This window comes from Leucopleurus acutus, assembly GCF_964270905.1.
Source record: "Leucopleurus acutus genome assembly, chromosome: 6".
In the NCBI taxonomy this organism is placed as follows: domain Eukaryota; kingdom Metazoa; phylum Chordata; class Mammalia; order Artiodactyla; family Delphinidae; genus Leucopleurus; species Leucopleurus acutus.
Genome location: NC_139149.1, coordinates 86,246,817 through 86,266,011, shown reverse-complemented (window position 1 = coordinate 86,266,011; position 19,195 = coordinate 86,246,817). Strand labels below are relative to the sequence as shown.

The 19,195-nt window shown below is 34.4% G+C and overlaps 1 protein-coding gene across 3 annotated transcripts in view; it reads right to left on the bottom strand.

Moving 5' to 3' along the window:
* Positions 1 to 19,195, bottom strand: part of NBEAL1 (neurobeachin like 1) — a 179,067-nt gene that overhangs the window by 103,973 nt on the left and 55,899 nt on the right. For 2 of the 3 annotated variants that reach the window (XM_082840789.1, XM_082840790.1), the window contains exons 10-15: positions 9,751 to 9,834; positions 6,526 to 6,624; positions 5,855 to 6,435; positions 4,143 to 4,275; positions 3,396 to 3,515; positions 2,422 to 2,725 (exon numbers count right to left, since the gene is read on the bottom strand). In XM_082840789.1, coding sequence (XP_082696915.1) covers positions 2,422 to 2,725; positions 3,396 to 3,515; positions 4,143 to 4,275; positions 5,855 to 6,435; positions 6,526 to 6,624; positions 9,751 to 9,834 — 1,321 coding nt within the window. Of the gene's footprint in view, positions 1 to 2,421; positions 2,726 to 3,395; positions 3,516 to 4,142; positions 4,276 to 5,854; positions 6,436 to 6,525; positions 6,625 to 9,750; positions 9,835 to 11,945; positions 12,033 to 19,195 lie in introns of all 3 variants that reach the window. The other variant, XM_082840791.1, reaches the window with a different exon arrangement.

Genomic DNA, 19,195 nt, shown 5'->3' with positions numbered 1-19,195 from the left:
ACAAAGTTTATACATTTATCAAATGTAAAACAATTCAAATTTGTAAGATAAAACAGCAAAACAACCAATCAATAATGTGAATAGATATCACAGAAATGGAACAGCAAATGAGTAGGAAAAAACTCTTGACCTTACTACAAAAAAAACAAAAATAAAACTACAAATTAAAGCAAGGTTCCATTTGACATCAAAAAAATGGAGGAAACAGTATTTACCATTCCATCTTAATGAGGCTGTAATGAGTTGGATATACTTATGTGTTACTGGTAGGCACTGTCAATTGTTATATCCGTTATGAAAACTGAGTAGGTAACATGTATTGAGAGCTATAAAAATATTCACACCCTTTGAATATTTATCCTGGGAACTTATCATAAGCAAATCCATCAAAATACAAAAAAAAAAAAATTGGTACAATAGTTCATCATATTTAATCTTTGAAGTTTATAACTATTAAAAATTATAAACAACCTAAGTAAATCATGCATTATGAATCTAATGAAATATTATGTAGCCATTAAAAATAATCATTATAATACATAACAAATAATTATTATTTGTAAGAGTAGAATTTTAAGTAGGAAAAATTGTAAGAGCAAAATCCAAACTATATAGCTATAATGACTACACTAAATGACTTATTATTAACTTGGAATTTATTTAGATTAAAGGTCAACTTCAAATACTTTGGTGAGTTTTAAAGTAACGACAAGGTTCTAATACAAACTTTTTAAGTGTGGACAGAGACATTCATCTCAAAACTCCATGTAATCTAAAAAAAGACATTCTGACAAATAATAAGCTAAGCTGCAGAGTTAATATACATAACTACTTATAGGCTTAACTCCTGAATTTTGCAAATAGTTATGATCCAATAACAACCAGTGTGTATCTTTAAAATCAGAGCCAAGGGCTTCCCTGGTGGCACAGTGGTTGAGAGTCCACCTGCCGATGCAGAGGACATGGGTTCACGCCCCAGTCCGATCCCACATGCCGCGGAGCGGCTGGGCCCGTGAGCCATGGCCGCTGAGCCCGCGCATGTGGAGCCTGTGCTCCACAACGGGAGAGGCCACAACAGTGAGAGGCCCGCGTACCGCAAAAAAAAAAAACAAAAAAAACCCAAAAAATAAAAATAAAATCAGAGCCAAATGAAAAAGTAAAAGCCAAAACAAAAACTTGTAATTTTATCCAAGAGCTCCTAATTCTAATGCCTTCATGAATTCTTCAGATATATCACCATATAAATTATAAAAATGACAAGTTTTGAATAAGACTCATATGACTATAGAATCAGTTGTGTGACTTCTTATGAAGACAAACTTACACTTTGTTTCATCAATGTATTAAAATCTGTCAAAAGCACCAGCAGTATTATAGATTGAATTGTGTACTCGCCCACTCAAAATTCCTATGTTGAAGCTCTAACCCCCAGTGTGACTGTAGTTGGAGATAGGGCCTGTAAGGGGTAATTAAGGCTAAATGATGTCATAAAAGTCGGGCCCTAATTCAATAGGGCCCCTTATAAGAAGAGGAAAAGACAGCAGAGATCTCTCTCTGCACATACACACAGAGAACATATTCCATGTGAGGACAGAGCAAGAAGGCAGCCATCTACAAGCCAGGAATAGAGGATTCACTAGAGACCAAGCCTGACGGAAACTTGATCTTGAATTCTAGCTTCCAGAATTCTGAGAAAATAGTGTTTAAGCTATCTGGTCTGTGGTATTTTGTTATAGCAGTTCTAATAGACTAACACAGGCAGTATTATGGATGATATTTGAAATATTTCTCAAAGTTTTGTTTTTTTATGCATATCAAAAAATGTATAGTATACTATAATTAATTATAATGTACTTGAAAGTTGTGAAGAGAGTAAATCTTAAATGTTATCATCACACACGTTAAAAAATGGTAATTATGTGAGGGTATGGAGGTGTTAACCAACTTTATTACAGTAATCATTTTGCAGGGTATACGTGTATCAAATCAGCACATTGCATACCTTAAACTTATGTATGTTATAATGTCAATATCTCAATAAAGTTAAGGGGAGTAAAAGTATGATCTGTGGTGGGCTTTTTCTTCCCTTTCAGTTCCAGTTAAAACAAATATAGTTGACCCTCGAACAACATGAGGTGAACTGTGTAGGTCCACTCATATGTGGATTGTTTTCAATAGTAAATAGACAGTACCACAATCCGCAGATGCAGAACCATGCATACAAAGGAACTGCATATATATGGAGGGTCGACATAAGTTATATGTGGATTTTTGACTTCATGAAGGGTTGGCACCCCTAACCCTAGAGTTGTTCAATGGCCAACTGTACATTCTTTAGATCAAATATATTCTTCAGAATATATTTAGGCAACAGAAAAAACTATTTCAGTTTAATTAGGCAGTATGATGGTACATGCTCACCTGCTAAATATAATGCCTTCACCTGAAGAGGCTGCAGTGCTTCATAGAAGATGATAACAGACCCCAGCTGACCCTCCAGAGATGTGGGACACCCCCATTCACTGTCTTGTGTTCCAGCTGATATCAATTTGGTAATCAACTTTGATTTTTCCATTGTTCCTCCCCAGGAAGCTGATGACAAAATTCCACCAAATGATGTTCGATGAGGGGTAATGGGAGAAGAAAAAGGTGGATCTGGGATTTGGGATGGTGGAGGAGTGGTGGTTCTTTGCCCAGCTGAACCAATGCAGCAAGAAATAAAAGGCTAAAAGTAAGAAACAAACAAATATAATAAATTACACATTTTAATTAAATCTCTATCCTCATATTTAAAATAAAACAGTACAGGGAAAGATTTCTTTCCCTATTTTAGTTCCATTTGGAGAAATCTTTCTAAATATGACGGATTCTACAAATAAAACCAAAATTGGGCTAATAGATTAATCAAATCTATTAATTAAATCAAATTACACATGAAGATACAAAAAACATCCATATATTTCATCAAATAAGAAATATAATTTTAAATGGCTTTGTATTTGGAATTATGTTAATTTTAATTAAATCTGTTCTAATCTGTTTTAGCTGTATTGGTAAGCAACAAGCACAAACAATAAGAAAATATATACATTCCAAATTTCCATTTAACTTCAGAATCATATTAATATATAAAGTCTAAGTTATTGTTATAGTTCCCCTGTACAGGTCTTCCATGAGCTATACAGATTTCTCCTAATTACATGATTTATCTCCACTATGTTTCATTTTTCTATCAAAGTCAAAGAAAACCAAGTCTCACTCTCTGCTTTTACCATTTACCTCAGAAGTAGTTCATACTATTCCTGGCAAAATTGTTACGCCTATTAAAAATAAAAAAAAATATTTATTAAAAAAAAATATTTAAAAAAAAAAAAGAGTAGGTTAGATGTGCTTACTTCATTCGTGGCAGGAAATCTCAGAGGGGCAGAGACCTTCTGCTGTCCATTGTCATAGATATATACAAGGCTCTGACCAAAGGGCCTTTTTCCAGGCATGTGAACAATGGTTATGTTGTGCTGGTAAAGTAAAACATATATTTAAAAAGTAAAAATTACATTAAGTCTTTGCAATAACAAATGTTTTCAGAGTATTACTATATAACTAGTTTGTGTGAAAGGTAGAACAGTAAGTTTAAGCATAATTAAACGCTGATTAAAATGATGCTGTTAAAGTAACAATTTTGCCTGTAGTACTATAAAAGAGCTTCTGACTATTCTAGAAAATCTACACACAATTGTAACATAGTACCTTTTCTGCATTTTCCAAGTCTATGAGTGTTCTTTAGAATTAATGTTTCTAATGAGAAGCATTTTATTTTTTAAGAAAAGCAACAGAAATGCATTGTTTTTTAACAATTTCTGCTCTCATTTTAAATTGTAATTCAAAATCAAATTTGATTCTAGAAAACTTGAAAGAAATATAACATTTCAATCTAATTTTTTTAGCAGAAAAATGATTACCGCTGAGATTATGATAAATGGTATTAACTCCTTTATAGGTAAACTTCAACATGAATAGAACTTTAACATAAAATTAATCAACTCTCAACAAGCAGATGATAACACCTGATGTACACACACCAAACATGTGTTTTTTTAAAAGGAAAGAACCCAGAAGTTAGATGTGATGCCCTAAAGCCTTACCCAGAGGGAATCACAGAAACTGTGGTCAGGAAGCATAACTGTTGCATATTCTCTTTTCGTGCACACTGCCACAACCAACATACCTGAATGGGTAATAAAAGCTTCAAAACCCATGCCACTTCCTGTAAAAAAGCTAACAAAAGTATGTATTATCAGAACTTTTGAAGTCAGTTGTACAGTTTCATCATCACTGGGGCACACAAAACCATAACTTCACCATGAATATCTTTACAAAACACACTGTGGCTTACATTCTATTGTCACACACCATCAATCCCACCTTGCCTCAAAGTTGATTTTTAAATCTTTTTTGGGCATAGCAGTTTAGTAAATTATAAAAGGTAGCCTTATACACAGAATGCCATTAGCAAACTCTAGCAAAACTATAAACTTTCAAATCTTCAAAATTCTTCCAAATAAGATTCAGAAAGAATGAATAAAGTCTTAAAAAATCACAAGGGGGCTTCCCTGGTGGCGCAGTGGTTGAGAGTCCGCCTGCCGATGCAGGGGACACGGGTTCGTGCCCCGGTCCGGGAAGATCCCACATGCCGCGGAGCGGCTGGGCCCGTGAGCCATGGCCGCTGAGCCTGCGCGTCCGGAGCCTGTTCTCCGCAACGGGAGAGGCCGCAACAGTGAGAGGCCCGCGTACCGCAAAAAAAAAAAAAAATCACAAGGCATATTAAAATGTATTAGTTACTGAAGTAACTATGTTTGGGAACACATAGGTTTTTCTGGTCCTTCATATAAATATATAGTAGCATCCTCAATAGAACAGAGAAATCACCATTCATTTTCAAGTTTACTATTCCTTTTTCCTCCACTTTTACAATAATTTTAAGAAGGAACTTTGTTTCCAAATTAGTTTCAGAACTTAACTAGCATAATATTTGAGATATACAACTATTATTATGAAAGCAACAAAGCACTTATAATTAAACTGTGTACACCCTAAGGAGGAGAGGCTTCAGATAAATTGTTGTACATTTAAAAAGTAGATGCTTAGGACTTCCCTGGTGGCGCAGTGGTTAAGAATCCGCCTGCCAATGCAGGGGACACAGTTTTGAGTCCTGGTATGGGAAGATCCCACATGCCGCAGAGCAACTAAGCCCGTGTACCGCAACTACTAAGCCTGTGCTCTAGAGCCCGCGAGCCACAACTACTGAGCCCGTGTGCCACAACTACTGAAGCCTGCACGCCTAGAGCCCATGCTCCGCAACAAGAGAAGCCACTGCAGTGAGAAGCCTGTGCACCACAATGAAGAGTAGCCCCCACTCGCTGCAACTAGAGAAAGCCCGCGTGCAGCAACGAAGACCCAATGCAGCCATAAATAAATAAATTAATTAATTAAATTAAATTAAATAGGGGCTTCCCTGGTGGCGCAGTGGTTGAGAGTCCACCTGCCGATGCAGAGGACACGGGTTCGTGCTCCGGTCCGGGAAGATCCCACATGCCGCGGAGCAGCTGGGCCCATGAGCCATGGCTGCTGACCCTGTGCGTCTGGAGCCTATGCTCCGCAGCAGGAGAGGCCACAACAGTGAGAGGCCCGCTACCGCAAAATAAATAAATAAATAAATAAAAATAAAAGTTTTTAAAAAAAAAAAAAGGTATTCGAGGAGTAAAAAAATAGATGCTTAGAAAAATGTTTTCCTGTTTAAGAATCACAGCATATATTATGACAGTATTCATTTATATTCCATAACTTGTACCAGTACCTGTATAACTGTTTTCTTTTTCCTCCTTTGTTAGCATTGCCAAGAGTCAACTGATCCTGATCTAAGCAAAACCAAGCATTGAAAGAAAAGGCAGACCCTGGCCATTTCTGTATGGAAGGCACAGAAATTCCTGCCATACTATGTGACAAATTAAAATACTGCAGTGCACTCTCTAGACTTTGTTTTCGGGCCATTGTCAGGATTGCTCGAGTTACAAGAGTGGTATAAGGGTGAATGTACTCGGATTCATCCACTCTCAACAATCTTAGTAGTTGACGGATTTCTTCTGAGCTCACTGACTGACTCCCCAATGAACCATGGAGTGCAATCAAGTTCTCAGCACAAGTTCGATGGAGGGAAGAATCGGAATTAAGGGTTTCAATGATTCTAATTCCCATGTTTGCATTGACACAAGTAGTTCGACTTTGCCTATTAATACAACAAATTCTTTTCAGCCAATCAGAGATGAAGATTTGCAGGTCATGGGATTCTAGCTCTGGAAGCCACTGGATAAGAAGCAAGAGAGGCTGGACATTACTAATGCCCAAAATTCCAACTGAAGTGTGATCACCCTCTACAGCCTGTAAAGCAACATAAGAGACAAAAGGTTAGTTACCATCTTTGATACAAAGATGATGGAACTTCTTCTAATAAAGCTAAAAAAAACTCACCATATTCATAAGTTCTTTAAGTAGTTCCAGTGGTGGCTGACCCAGTGATTTTAATACTTCAAACATATGTGTATAACCAATTCTTTCTTTAAATACTTCCTAAGAGAGGAGAAATCAATACATCAAAACAGATTTTCAAAGACTGAATTTGTTAAAATATTAAAAATGTTGAGTAATACCCATTTAAGTTAATTAACAATATTAAAAGATTATGAGTTCAATATTTCTGTTCTCGTAAGTCAGGTGTCTTCATCTTAAATATATTCCATATACCTTCTGGAATACAATGCTACAATAAAATACCAAAATGTAAAACAAATGGAATTAGCAAAGACTGTGTATTATAAAATTGTTATACTACTTGCAGATCCCTTTACTTTCTTCACTTGATTTGTTATTAGTACAATATTACTTGAAATCAAAACAAAAATGGAGAAAAAGTGAGAAGACTTTAGGAATAAAGGAGTCAGTAGCCTCAAAGAACTAGATTAAAGACTCCTGGCAATTTTGAGTAGTGGCCAAAAAACCTGGGTACGGTTTTCCCTCTGCTCTTTGTATTGAGTTGGCCAAAAAGTGCCTTCGGTTTTTAAGTAAAAATGAAAGACACATTTTTCATTTTCTTCAAGAACTTTACTGAACAACGTATTCACCCTTTTGTTCCACTACCTTCTGCCATTTTTCAGGCAACTTCATAATTCCATCTTCCCCAAATTTTTACCTTTTTGATTAAAGAACTCTTCCAAGTCCCTCTGACAGTCTTCTGGGGAATTGAAATTTTTTCCATTAAGAGAATTTTGTAAAGACCTAAATAAATGGAAATCTGAAGATGCAATGTCTGGTGAATACGGCAGATGAATTAGAACCTCCCAGCCAAGCTATAACAGTTTTTGCCTGGTCATCAAAGAAACATGTGGTTTTGTGTTATCCTGATGGAAGATTATGCATTTTCTGTTGACTAATTCCGGACGCTTTTTTGTCAGGTGCTGCTTTCAGTTGGTCTAATTGGGAGCAGTACTTGTTGGAATTAATCATTTGGTTTTCCGGAAGGAGCTCGTAATAGAGGACTCCCTTCCAATCCCACCATATACACAACCTCACCTTCTTTGGATGAAGACCGACCTTTGGTGTGGTTGGTGGTGGTTCATTTCACTTGCCCCACAATCTCTTCCATTCCACATTGTTGTACAGTATCCACTTTTCATCACCCATCACAATTTGTTTTAAAAATGGAACGTTTTCATTACATTTAAGTAGAGAATCGCATGCGGAAATACGGTCAAGAAGGTTTTTTCACTCAACTTATGTGGAGCTCAAACATCAAAGCGATTCACATAACCAAGTTGGTGCAAATGGTTTTCAACACTTGATTTGGATATTTTGAGTATATCAGCTATCTCCGGCGTATAACGTTGATTGTTCTCAATTAATGTCTCCATTTGATCACTATCAACTTCAACTGGTCTACCCGACCGTGGAGCATCATCCAGCAAGAAATCTCCAGCATGAAACTTTGCAAACCACTTTTGACACATTCGATCACTCACAGCACCTTCTCCATACACTGCACAAATCCTTTTCTTTGCATTTCGGTTGCGTTTTTACCTTTCTTGAAATAATAAAGCATAATATGCCGAAAATGTTGCTTTTGTTCTTCCATCTTCAATATTAAAATGGCTATACAAAAATTCACCAATTTTGTTAAGTCCTTTTTAAAATGCACTCTGATATGACAGGTGTCATACAATCTAGCAAAACTGTTTCAAATGAAGTTAAAGACAACTAAGTGCTACTAGAGCCATCTTATGGGAAAAAAATGAACGAACCTTTTGGCCAACCCAATATCTAAATGGTCTAAATTATCTGGAGCACAAAGTTCAATTTAATAAGCTCTAAGTCACACTTGGACTTGTGGGTACCAAAAGCCATAACGTAAAATGTAAAGAACACAAAAAAAACTAGCAATACTAAATTGGTCCAGTAAGTTAGGCAAAAATATATACACTCATTATAAAATCAAAAGATTTAAACAAGTATGACTAGTTGTCTCTAGGAAGGGGAATTAGTTGACTGTGGGCCAAGGATAGGAAAAAAGTCTTTTTTCAAAAGGCATTTTAAAAAATAATCTTTCGAATTTTAAGCCATGCAACACATAACATAGTTTAAAAAATTATATTTAAAAAAGATCTGGACATCATTTCAGGTTTGAATTTCATAATACAGTATAGGCAATCCATTATATTCATAAACCAATTACTTAGAACTTAAAATAATTTTTTCCTTAAGTAACTATTATAAATGGAGATTAGACTTCCATGCCAGCCTGTGATAGCTGTAAAAGCCTATTCAGCAGGAATTTAACCATGAGTTATATATAGCAACATTTATAGGGAAAGTCAGTCTCCTAACAAAAACCAATAGAAAGTAAGAAATACAACTGAAAGCATGGCTTAGGGAACAAGGAATAATTCATTTATTTCTGGTACTAAATGAAATATATTAGAAGTGGTGGATAAGAAGGTAAAATGGTAAAAATAATTATAGACACATACTTATTAAGCACTTACCTTGTGCCTGGCACTCTGCTTACCATTTTACACAGATGATGTCACTAATCCTTAAAAGTACTCAGTGGGAAAACTACTAGCACAGAATCAGCATAAGTGGACTGCAGGGCAGAGTCAGTGGTAGTGAATGAGAAGGGAAAGAAAATCCTGAGGGTCAGTGACTACAAACAAAGAAGCAGAATTTCCAAGGCCATCTGGAAAAACAAGTCCCAAATTGACAGGGCTGTTCACATGTGAAAATTTTTCATATTCTAGATGGTCATAAACTGACCAAATAGTGAAAGAGTGATTATTTTATTAATGAAGAAAAATTATGATATAAAATTTAATTCTTTAAATGCACTAATCAAATAATCACTTAAAATGATCCTTTCAACATTTCAACACCAGTGCTCTCTTCCCATTCGTTGACTGATGCTGTAAATCCCTAGAGCTTGCAGTCAGTCATCAATGCTTTAAATAAGCCCAAAGTATTGCCCATAGGCATCTGTCTTTTAAATTATCGGCAAAGTGATTCCTACACAAAGATGAGATATTTTGTGAATTATTTCATGAGTGAAACCTTACGTATTTTATACTTTCATACATTACTTTGGGAATTATATAGTGAAAACAGGTATATCTATGATAACATTTTAGAGCTTGAGGACATATGTTTTACCTTAGCAGCTGGAGATTTGTTCATTACTGCTGTCAAAGCCTGAATGGTTGACACAGCCAAACAATCCAACTGTACCTGAAACACCTACCAGAGAAGGAAGAAAAGGTAAGAAATTAACAAATGTGTTCAAGATTTGTATTCAGTTAGGAAGCCTTTCTTCTGAAAACCTCAAAAAAATATTTAACATGCAATACATTCCTCTTCCAATGAAATGGATCTCTGAAACACTAAAACCTGTAAGAAAAGTTACATACTTGACAGAAAATAAGCCATATGTCAAGAAGAATAAGGTTACATTCACTCATTATATTAAAATGCTTTGAGGAGGAAAAAACCCACCAAGCTTAAACATGCTTTTAAAAAGTAATGGACAATCTCAAGAGGAAGGGAGGGAGGGCTATCATGGGAAATTCTTGTATGTTTTAATTTTCCTTCAAAAATACACTTGAAACTTCCTAGGTTAAAATTTCATTAGCATGTGTAATAAGATGTCTAAAACAGTCTTATCTATATAGTTTCCAAACCCTGTGTTATAAATGAAATGGTATGTGCATATATCAATCACATTTGCAAACAAGAACATACATCTATTTTTATATAAAATGCAGAAATTTGAGGCAGAACAGAAAATGAAATATGTATCTATAAGCACTGTCATGTTTTTGAGAAGGCAAGCTTTAATGCCAGAAGTTGTAAGAAAAAATTAATACCAGCTCCAGTCTATTTCTGTTTAAGCTTCATTATAAAGAAGAGATGTGTTAAATTTCAGGGCAGTACATTCATAGAAAAAGAAACAAAAACAAAAACAAAATAGAACATCAACAATGTAAAAAAACTGAAAGTGAATGTTACATCAACAGACTTAGTCAACCATGAAAGCATAGTGTGAGGACTAGAAAGTTGTAAAAATTACTAGAAAGTTGTAAAAATTACCCCAAAATCTGCTTTTGGTAATATATTACTATGACTTGAAGCTCGTTACCCCACAAATAGAATTTTCCTCTCTGCCTCCCACTAAAAATGATCTGAGTAAAGGGGGACTGATTAGATCTTTGTCATTGTGAGCTCAGCTCTATCATTTTCAGGCAAGTTATTTAAGCTGGTATCTTGGTTTTTGTTGATGTTGTTTGTTTATTAAACATTATTACATAAAATAAACATATTACATGTGTAATAACATCATATGCATTAAACATTCTGCATACAGAATATCATACAACTAAGATATTTTTTCTTGACTTTATTGAAGAGGACTAGGCATCACAGTACCTATAATCAGGAATACTAATTGTCAACCTCTAAGAGATTATTATAACATTTTATAAATCTATATAAGAAGACTTTAAGAGGGACTAACACTTATATGGAAATCCAGAACGGTAGCCTGTAATTGATATTTGACATCCAGAAGAGAATAGATTATCATGTCTCTTTTTATACCACAGCTCTATTTATACACCTGGACATTAAGATAACGCTAATAATATGTTAATAAAAGATATCACATAAGCTCTCTCACAAACATTCTGGGAAAGACAAATAACAAAGCAATTTTTATAGGTAGTTTCTGCCAAACTAAATTGCCTAATGTATTGTGAAAAGCAAGATAAATTGTATATGTCTGCCTTATACCCGTGTAAAGGTGAGTTTTTAGAAAAGAAAAAAGTTAAATTTTATGCTAAATTAAGACTCAAAGAGCTCGGCATCTTCTTCCCTTCCTCCAAGATTTGGGTTGTCCATTGAATTATAATAATCATTTGTCAACAAGAGGCAAAGAATCAAGATATTAAAACTGATCAAACATATTCACGAACAAAGCCCTAAGGTCCCAATACACCACAATGCTTAGAAAAAGAAGCCCCCAAAATATGGAGTCATCACTAGGTGGACAGCACTGATATTGGGATTCCATTCCTGTACTTTATATTTCCTCAAACTGAAAAGAAGACACACATACATAGATGGAATCCTGTCAATCGATCATTTATATCCCTCACCAAGATTTCAATATATTTATCTTTTAGATGAAAGCATTTATTTTTAAATTTTTAAACAATTTTCAAAAATAATTAATGAAGATTAGAAATAGATAATGTTTGTATACTTTAAAACATAGGAAGAAAAGTACAGGAATAGGTGCTCCCATTGACTGATTTTGGACTTCAGCTGAAACAAGATGCAGGCTTTGTAGATACCTGGTCCTCATTCATTTCTGTCAGTAATTTGTTGGCAAGGTCTTTCTCGTTCTTGTCTGCCACCTTACTGTTAGCATTTAAAAATAGCTGTTAAAAACAGAGACAAGAATAATGGAGAAAGAACATTAAATTGTTACCTATAAGCAGAAGTGAAGCTTAAATGGATTTCCATATCTCTTGAAATAAATCCAAGAATCCACTCATGAAGTCTACCACTCTTAAAATGACAATCAACTTTCCACTTTTTGGATTACTAACTAACATTAGTTCATAAACTATGTAATTAATTATCATTTATTTCTCTCTGAAACTCAAAGTTACCAAAATAAGAAACAACAGCAATAATTAAATAATTATTAGGAATACTTAGTTAATATTCCTGAATTCTTAAAGAATCAGCAGGGAAAGACTCATAGAAGAGAAGGAAACTGCTACTGAGACAGACTAAAGATACTGTAGTAAATAATGTATAGTAAGGGTTCTGCAGCCACATAGGTGTGTGAAATGCTATTAAACTAACTTTAAAAAGGGGTCTTTCTGGAAATGCTCCTCAGAGTCTCGAATATGCTAATGCGTACTTTGACAAGGGAGGTCAGTGTGTAGTATTTCCCAAATTTATCTGACCACACATTTTGTTAAAAATTTTGTTAACAGTATTCTCCAAAATTATCAAGAGTTGAGCATAATTTATATTACTCTGTACAGTAGAAAGATGGATTAGGATTACCTCTGACATACATTGAGACTACTCTTTTCTGAAAGAAATGAAAGAATCAAGTAGTTTGGCTTACATAAATAAACCCCCCCCCCCAAAAAAAAAAAACCCAGCATCCCAAAAGATCTCAGTCAGTTTGGGTAAAGAGGAAAATAATTCAAATGAGAGTGAAAAGGGAGAGAAAGTTAGATTTATAAAGGGATTTATCAAGAGCACCCTAAGAAGGAAGTTCTTCTTAGGAACTACTATCATTTCAGAAATTGAAAACAAAAATCCAGTAATGTGCTGAAAAAATGCAATATAAAATAAAATGGATAATAGTTAAGGTATGCAAGAGCATAAGTAACGCTAAACCTAAAAATAGATTACTGTACAAAATACATGCTTTGGAATCAGAAACCTGCATTTGAATCTTGGTTCTGCTACTTATAAGCTGTCTGGTTTTAAGGAAAACTACTTAAATTCTCCAAGTTTGTTTTCTCAGAAATGAAAAGAATAAGATATCATGAAATTGGCGTGCAGATTAAATGAGATGATCCATGTTAGGTTATTAGCCTAGAAACTGGCATACAACAAGGGTGAAATAAATGAAAGCTGGTATTATTATTATCAGCAAAGATTTTAAAACAGTAATATTCCATATTGTCTAGGTGCAATAACACAGGACTGCTCAAAACTGATGAAAGTAAAAATAAGTAAAGTCTTTCCAGAAAGCAATCCATATCAAGATTCTTTTAAAAAGTTCTTACTCTTTAAATCAGTAATTGTATTTCTAGGAATCTACTCAAAGAAACAGTCAGAAATTGACACTAAGATTTTGGAAAAGAAATGCTCACTTCAATTCTGTTTACAACAGCAAAAAATTAGAAACCAGTCAAGTATCAACATAATAGAATAAGTTAATAAATTATGGTTCATCCATAGGTTGAAAGAGAAATCCTCAAATTTTCTGGTCTAAAGACCCCTTAACACTCTTTTAAAAATTACTGAGAACCCCAATGAACTGAACTTTTATTTATGTGGGTTACATCTATCAGTATTTACCATATCAGAAATTAAAATCAAGGCGTTTAAAAAATATTTATTTATTCAAAAAATAAATCCATTACAAGTTTATATAAAAACATGTTTATGAAAAATAACTATATTTTCCAAAATATACCTTAGTGAGGATGGCACTGCTTTTACATTCTTGCAAATCTCTTTAAATGTCTGACTTAAGATAAGACAGATGAACTCTCCTATCTGCTTTTTTTTTTTTTTTTTTTTTGCGGTACGCGGGCCTCTCACTGTGGTGGCTTCTGCCGTTGCGGAGCACAGGCTCCGGACGCGCAGGCTCAGCGGCCATGGCTCACAGCCCTAGCCGCTCCGCGGCATGTGGGATCTTCCCGGACTGGGGCACGAACCCGTGTTCCCTGCATCGGCAGGCGGACTCTCAACCACTGTGCCACCTGGGAAGCCCTCCTATCTGCTTTTGCGTTCAAACTTTTATAATGTTGTTTTGGTTACAGTTTAAGAAGAAAATTAACTTCAAAAAGAAATTTTGTTAAGATTAGACTTCGCAGACTCCCTAAAATGATCTTGGGGATCCCATACTTTGAGAACTGCTGTGTTGAAATACTTGCAGTCATTAAAAGCAATCTTTTGAAAAATATGATGGCATATGGAAAGACTCATGATATAACACAATTAAAAGCAGAATGAAAAAAATTCAGTAGTATTCCAATTTTGTAAAGGAAAATACATCCACATTAAAAATATATATGCAAATATTATGTATATTTTGCAACATTTTAAATACTATATATATGCTTTGTAAAAAAATATTTTTATGCTTTTTTCCTCCAAAATCTCTATATTGATTGTGTATTGTTCTAGAAGATAAATAAATATCTATTTTTTAAAAAATGAAAAGAAACTTGCTCAAGGTCACTAAGACAATGTGTATAAATCCAGACAGATTTGATTCCCAAAGTCAGGCTTTCAACTACACCATTTTGTCTATTCACTCCTAACAATCTTTTCCATAAAGTATCCCTTGGTTGCTCCTTTCATAAATTCTCATTCTTACTAAGACTGTCATCATGATAAATTTGTTGCAGTTGATTTTAAGGAGTAGATGTGAAGAAGAAAGAGAAGAAATTAAAGAAAACAAATCAAAGAAGATGAGCAACACCACAATATCAAAAGCTTTCCAGAATCTTATGACTTAAGTCCTCAAATGGAACTTTATATATTTACAATATATTTTTGAAAAAATGATTTCAACTAGCAAAGTGCTAAAGTCCATGTAATGGTTTTGAATTCTACTCTTTGCTACTAGAAATTTGCTGTTATTTTCTTCACATTAATTCAAATATTTTTGAACAGCTTAAAAAAAACTTACATTAACTCAAAGCATATTCCCCTTTCAAAATTCAATATAGTAAAACAAAATAATTCTTAAATATTTAAAGTTCATCATACCTATCATAAAAGTTAAATATATGATTTCATGGAACTGTATTTTAAATATGTTATAGTATGATGAAACTCATTTTGACAAGCCCAGAAGTCTTTATACAAATATTCAAGGAAATTAATGTGTACTTAAACTGGTTGGTGAATCTCATGCAAAAAGAAGGCATAGAAACTGCAACAGTCACCCTAAAGATTTCTGTGTAATTCATAAATTGTTTATGACACTTTAAGCGTTAGTTGATAATGCTTCCAATGGGTCTAAATATTTAAATGAGGAATTGTCTTGATTCTGTATTACTGTATAAAAGAGTAAATGATTCATTCCTTATTAACAAATAACAATTTAAACAGAAATCAATCATAGACATCTGTAGCATTCTATAACACATCTGGGAACTTAAGTTTTCACAAGATGCCAAACATTTTTATATATTCATAAATCATATCACCTCTCTCCATCAAACATGTTTGTATATACAGTAAATAAAACCTATAGTTCTCTTATATTTAGTGCACAGAAAACATTTTTTCTACTGACTAAACAGTGACCTTAAGTACCAGTAATACAGTTACAAAACTACATATAACAATGAACTTAGGGTCAGAATACCTGGGTAAGAAATCCTTCCTCCATCATATATTAGTGTTAAACCCTGGGCTAATCACTTAATCTCTTAGGACACATTTCCTCATTACTATAATAAAAGAGTTGGGCAGTTTATTTCAAAGGTTCCCCCTTGTTTTTACTATTTTAAAATTTTTTTATTAAATCATCTTAACTTATTATATTTTTTAATAAGTTTATTTATTTATTTTATTTTTGGCTGCGTTGGGTCTTCGTTGCTGCACGCAGGCTTTTCTCTGGTTGCAGTGAGCAGAGGCTACTCTTGGTTGCGGTACACGGGCTCTGGGATACGGGTTTCAGTAACTGTGGCATGTGGGCTCAGTAGTTGTGGGACACGGGCTTAGTTGTTCCACACATGTGGGATCTTCCCGGACCAGGGGTCGAACCCGTGTCCCCTGCATTAGCAGGCAGATTCTTAACCACTGTGCCACCAGCGAAGGCCCCCCTCTTGTTTTTAAAACTTAATGAGTCCAGATGTGGCACATATATACAACGGAATATTACTCAGCCATAAAAAGGAACGAAACTGAGTTATCTGTAGTGAGGCAGATGGACCTAGAGACTGTCATTCAGAGTGAAGTAAGTCAGAAAGAGAAAAACAAATACCGTATGCTAACACATATATATGGAATCTTAAAAAACAAAAAAGGTCATGAAGAACCTAGGGGCAAGACGGGAATAAAGATGCAGACCTACTAGAGAATGAACTTGAGGATACAGGGAGGTATGCTAACACATATATATGGAATCTTAAAAAACAAAAAAGGTCATGAAGAACCTAGGGGCAAGACGGGAATAAAGATGCAGACCTACTAGAGAATGAACTTGAGGATACAGGGAGGTGGAAGGGTAAGCTGGGACAAAGTGAGAGAGTGGCATGGACATATATACACTACCAAATGTAAAATAGATAGCTAGTGGGAAGTAGCCGCATAGCACAGGGAGATCAGCTCAGTGCTTTGTGACCACCTAGAGGGGTGGGATAGGGAGGGTGGGAGGGAGGAAGATGCAAGAGGGAAGAGATATGGGGACATATGTATATGTATAACTGATTCACTTCGTTATAAAACAGAAACTAACACACCATTGTAAAGCTATTATACTCCAATAAAGATGTTAAAAAAAAAAAACACTTAATGAGTCTAAAGTTTAGTGAGGAATCTACAGGGAGTCTGACTAGAATATTCCACAAATAAAGACTACTGCCAGGAGAGAAGGCTCAGGTCCCAAAGCCTAGTTTTCCCCTCTGAAATTGGTTTCTTCTCTACCATTTCCTGTTTCAAAACAAAATGTGATAAATGGTAACAAATAATTAAATTTTAAAATGGTATGACTACCAGCAAGTTTCTAGATCTAAATGATAAGAAACTTTGGCTTTTAACATAGAAGAGTAAATATTAGCTCACCATCATGACCGCAATGTCAAACAGTTCTGTATTTTTAAAAAAGATACTGCTGACCATGATATGATAGAGATTTTTAATTATGTCTTAGTTTCATATACTGTATAAATGCACATGTGAGATCTTGCCTTTATTACTGAAGTTGTCTTTATAACTGATAAAGCCACGCTGCATTTTTACAACAAACAGAAGGTTTTATAAACACTTCTCTTATGCTGCTTTCACCTCCCTAGGATTTCTTTCCCAAGAATGATTTTTAAAAGGCGGACAGAGAGATCTTGACTCTACAGTGATAATTTGGTACTTTTGCTGACTTCATAAATATTCATTATGACTTACTTTATCAATATATTATTTCCTATTTTATGCTATTCTTCACAATTTTACTATAAGTTAAGCAATATAGTGACATAAATGTTTTCAAGGATACCCCTCCTAACAGAGTGGAAAAATTCAAGGAGCTGACGTTAAAATTCTTATTCTGGAATATTCTCACAGAATCAGAAGGGACCCCCAGTATTTTTCAACAGGGAATTCATGAAAGGAATATTTCAAATAGAAAGGTAAAAGCTCTTTGAAGTAGTTTTACTTTCAAAGGCTTCTCAAGAAGGTTTCTGGTACCATCTTGATATTTATGGAAACATATAATAATCAGAGATATTAGTTATTATGTACTTACACACAAATCTGCTACAAGTGTAAATTAGTAAAAACTTTTAAAAATAAGCAAATTGGAAGTATACATCAAGAACCTTAATAGTATTTTTATTTTTCTACTTTTCTACATTTTCCACTTATAAGTTTACACACAATGTTCCCTATTTAAAAAAATTTATGCCCTTTGATCTAATAATTGTACTAGAAATAGAATTCTGTTCTATGAAACTTTAAAGAGTTATGTAATCACAAACAAAATTGGAAACAAATTAAGAATTTACCAATAGGGAATAGTTAAGTAAGCTATGGTACATCCACTCAATATAATAACATGTAAATATTAAAATCATAACACACGAATATGCTAATGAAATAATCTTAAGTGAAACAAAAGTGCAAAAACATATGCCATCAAATGCTCATACTAAATTTTAACAATGCATAACAAAAAAGACTTTGAAACTTAACAACAAAAAAGCTAAAAAACCCAATTAAAAAATGCACCAAGGACTTGAATAGACATTTCTCTAAAGATGACACATAAACGGCCAGTAAGCACATGAAAAGATGCTCAGCATCACTAATCATTAGAGAAAAGCAAATCAAACTACAATGAGATACCACCTCACATCCATTGAGATGGCTACTATCAAAAAAAAAGAAGAGGAAGAAGAGGAGGAGGAGGAAGAAGGAGAAGAGGAGGAGGAGGAAGAGGAAGAAGAGGAAGGGGAAGAGGAAGAGGAGGAAGAGGAAGAAGAAGAAGGACGAGAAGGAGAAGAGGAAGAAGAAGAAGAAGAAAACAAGTGTTGATAAGAATGTGGAGAAACTGGAACCTTTGTGCAGTGTTGGTGGCAATGTAAAATGGTGCAGCTACTATGGAAAACAGTAAGGTGGTTCCTCAAAAAATTAAAAATTTAATTACTGTATGATCCAGCAAACCCACTTCTGGATATATACCCAAAAGAATTTAAAGTAGGGTCTTGAAGAGATATTTGTATACTCATGTTCATAGCAACATTATCCATGATAGCCAAAAGGTAGAATCAACACAAGAGTCCATCAACAGATGAATGAATAAACAAAATGTGGTATATACATATGTATACATACATTGAGATACTATTCAGTCTTAAAAAGAAAGGAAATTCTGCAATATGCTACAACATGGATGAATCTTGAGGATATTATGCTGAATGAAATAAGCCAGTCACAAAAAATCAAACACTGTACAATTCCACCTATACGAGGTACTTAGAGTAGCAAAATCACAGAGACAGCAAGAACTAGTTGCCAAGGGCTGAACGGAGAGGAGAATGTAGAGTTGTTTAATGGATATAGAGCTTTAGTTTTACAAGATGAAGAGTTATGGGGGATGGATGGTGGTAATGGC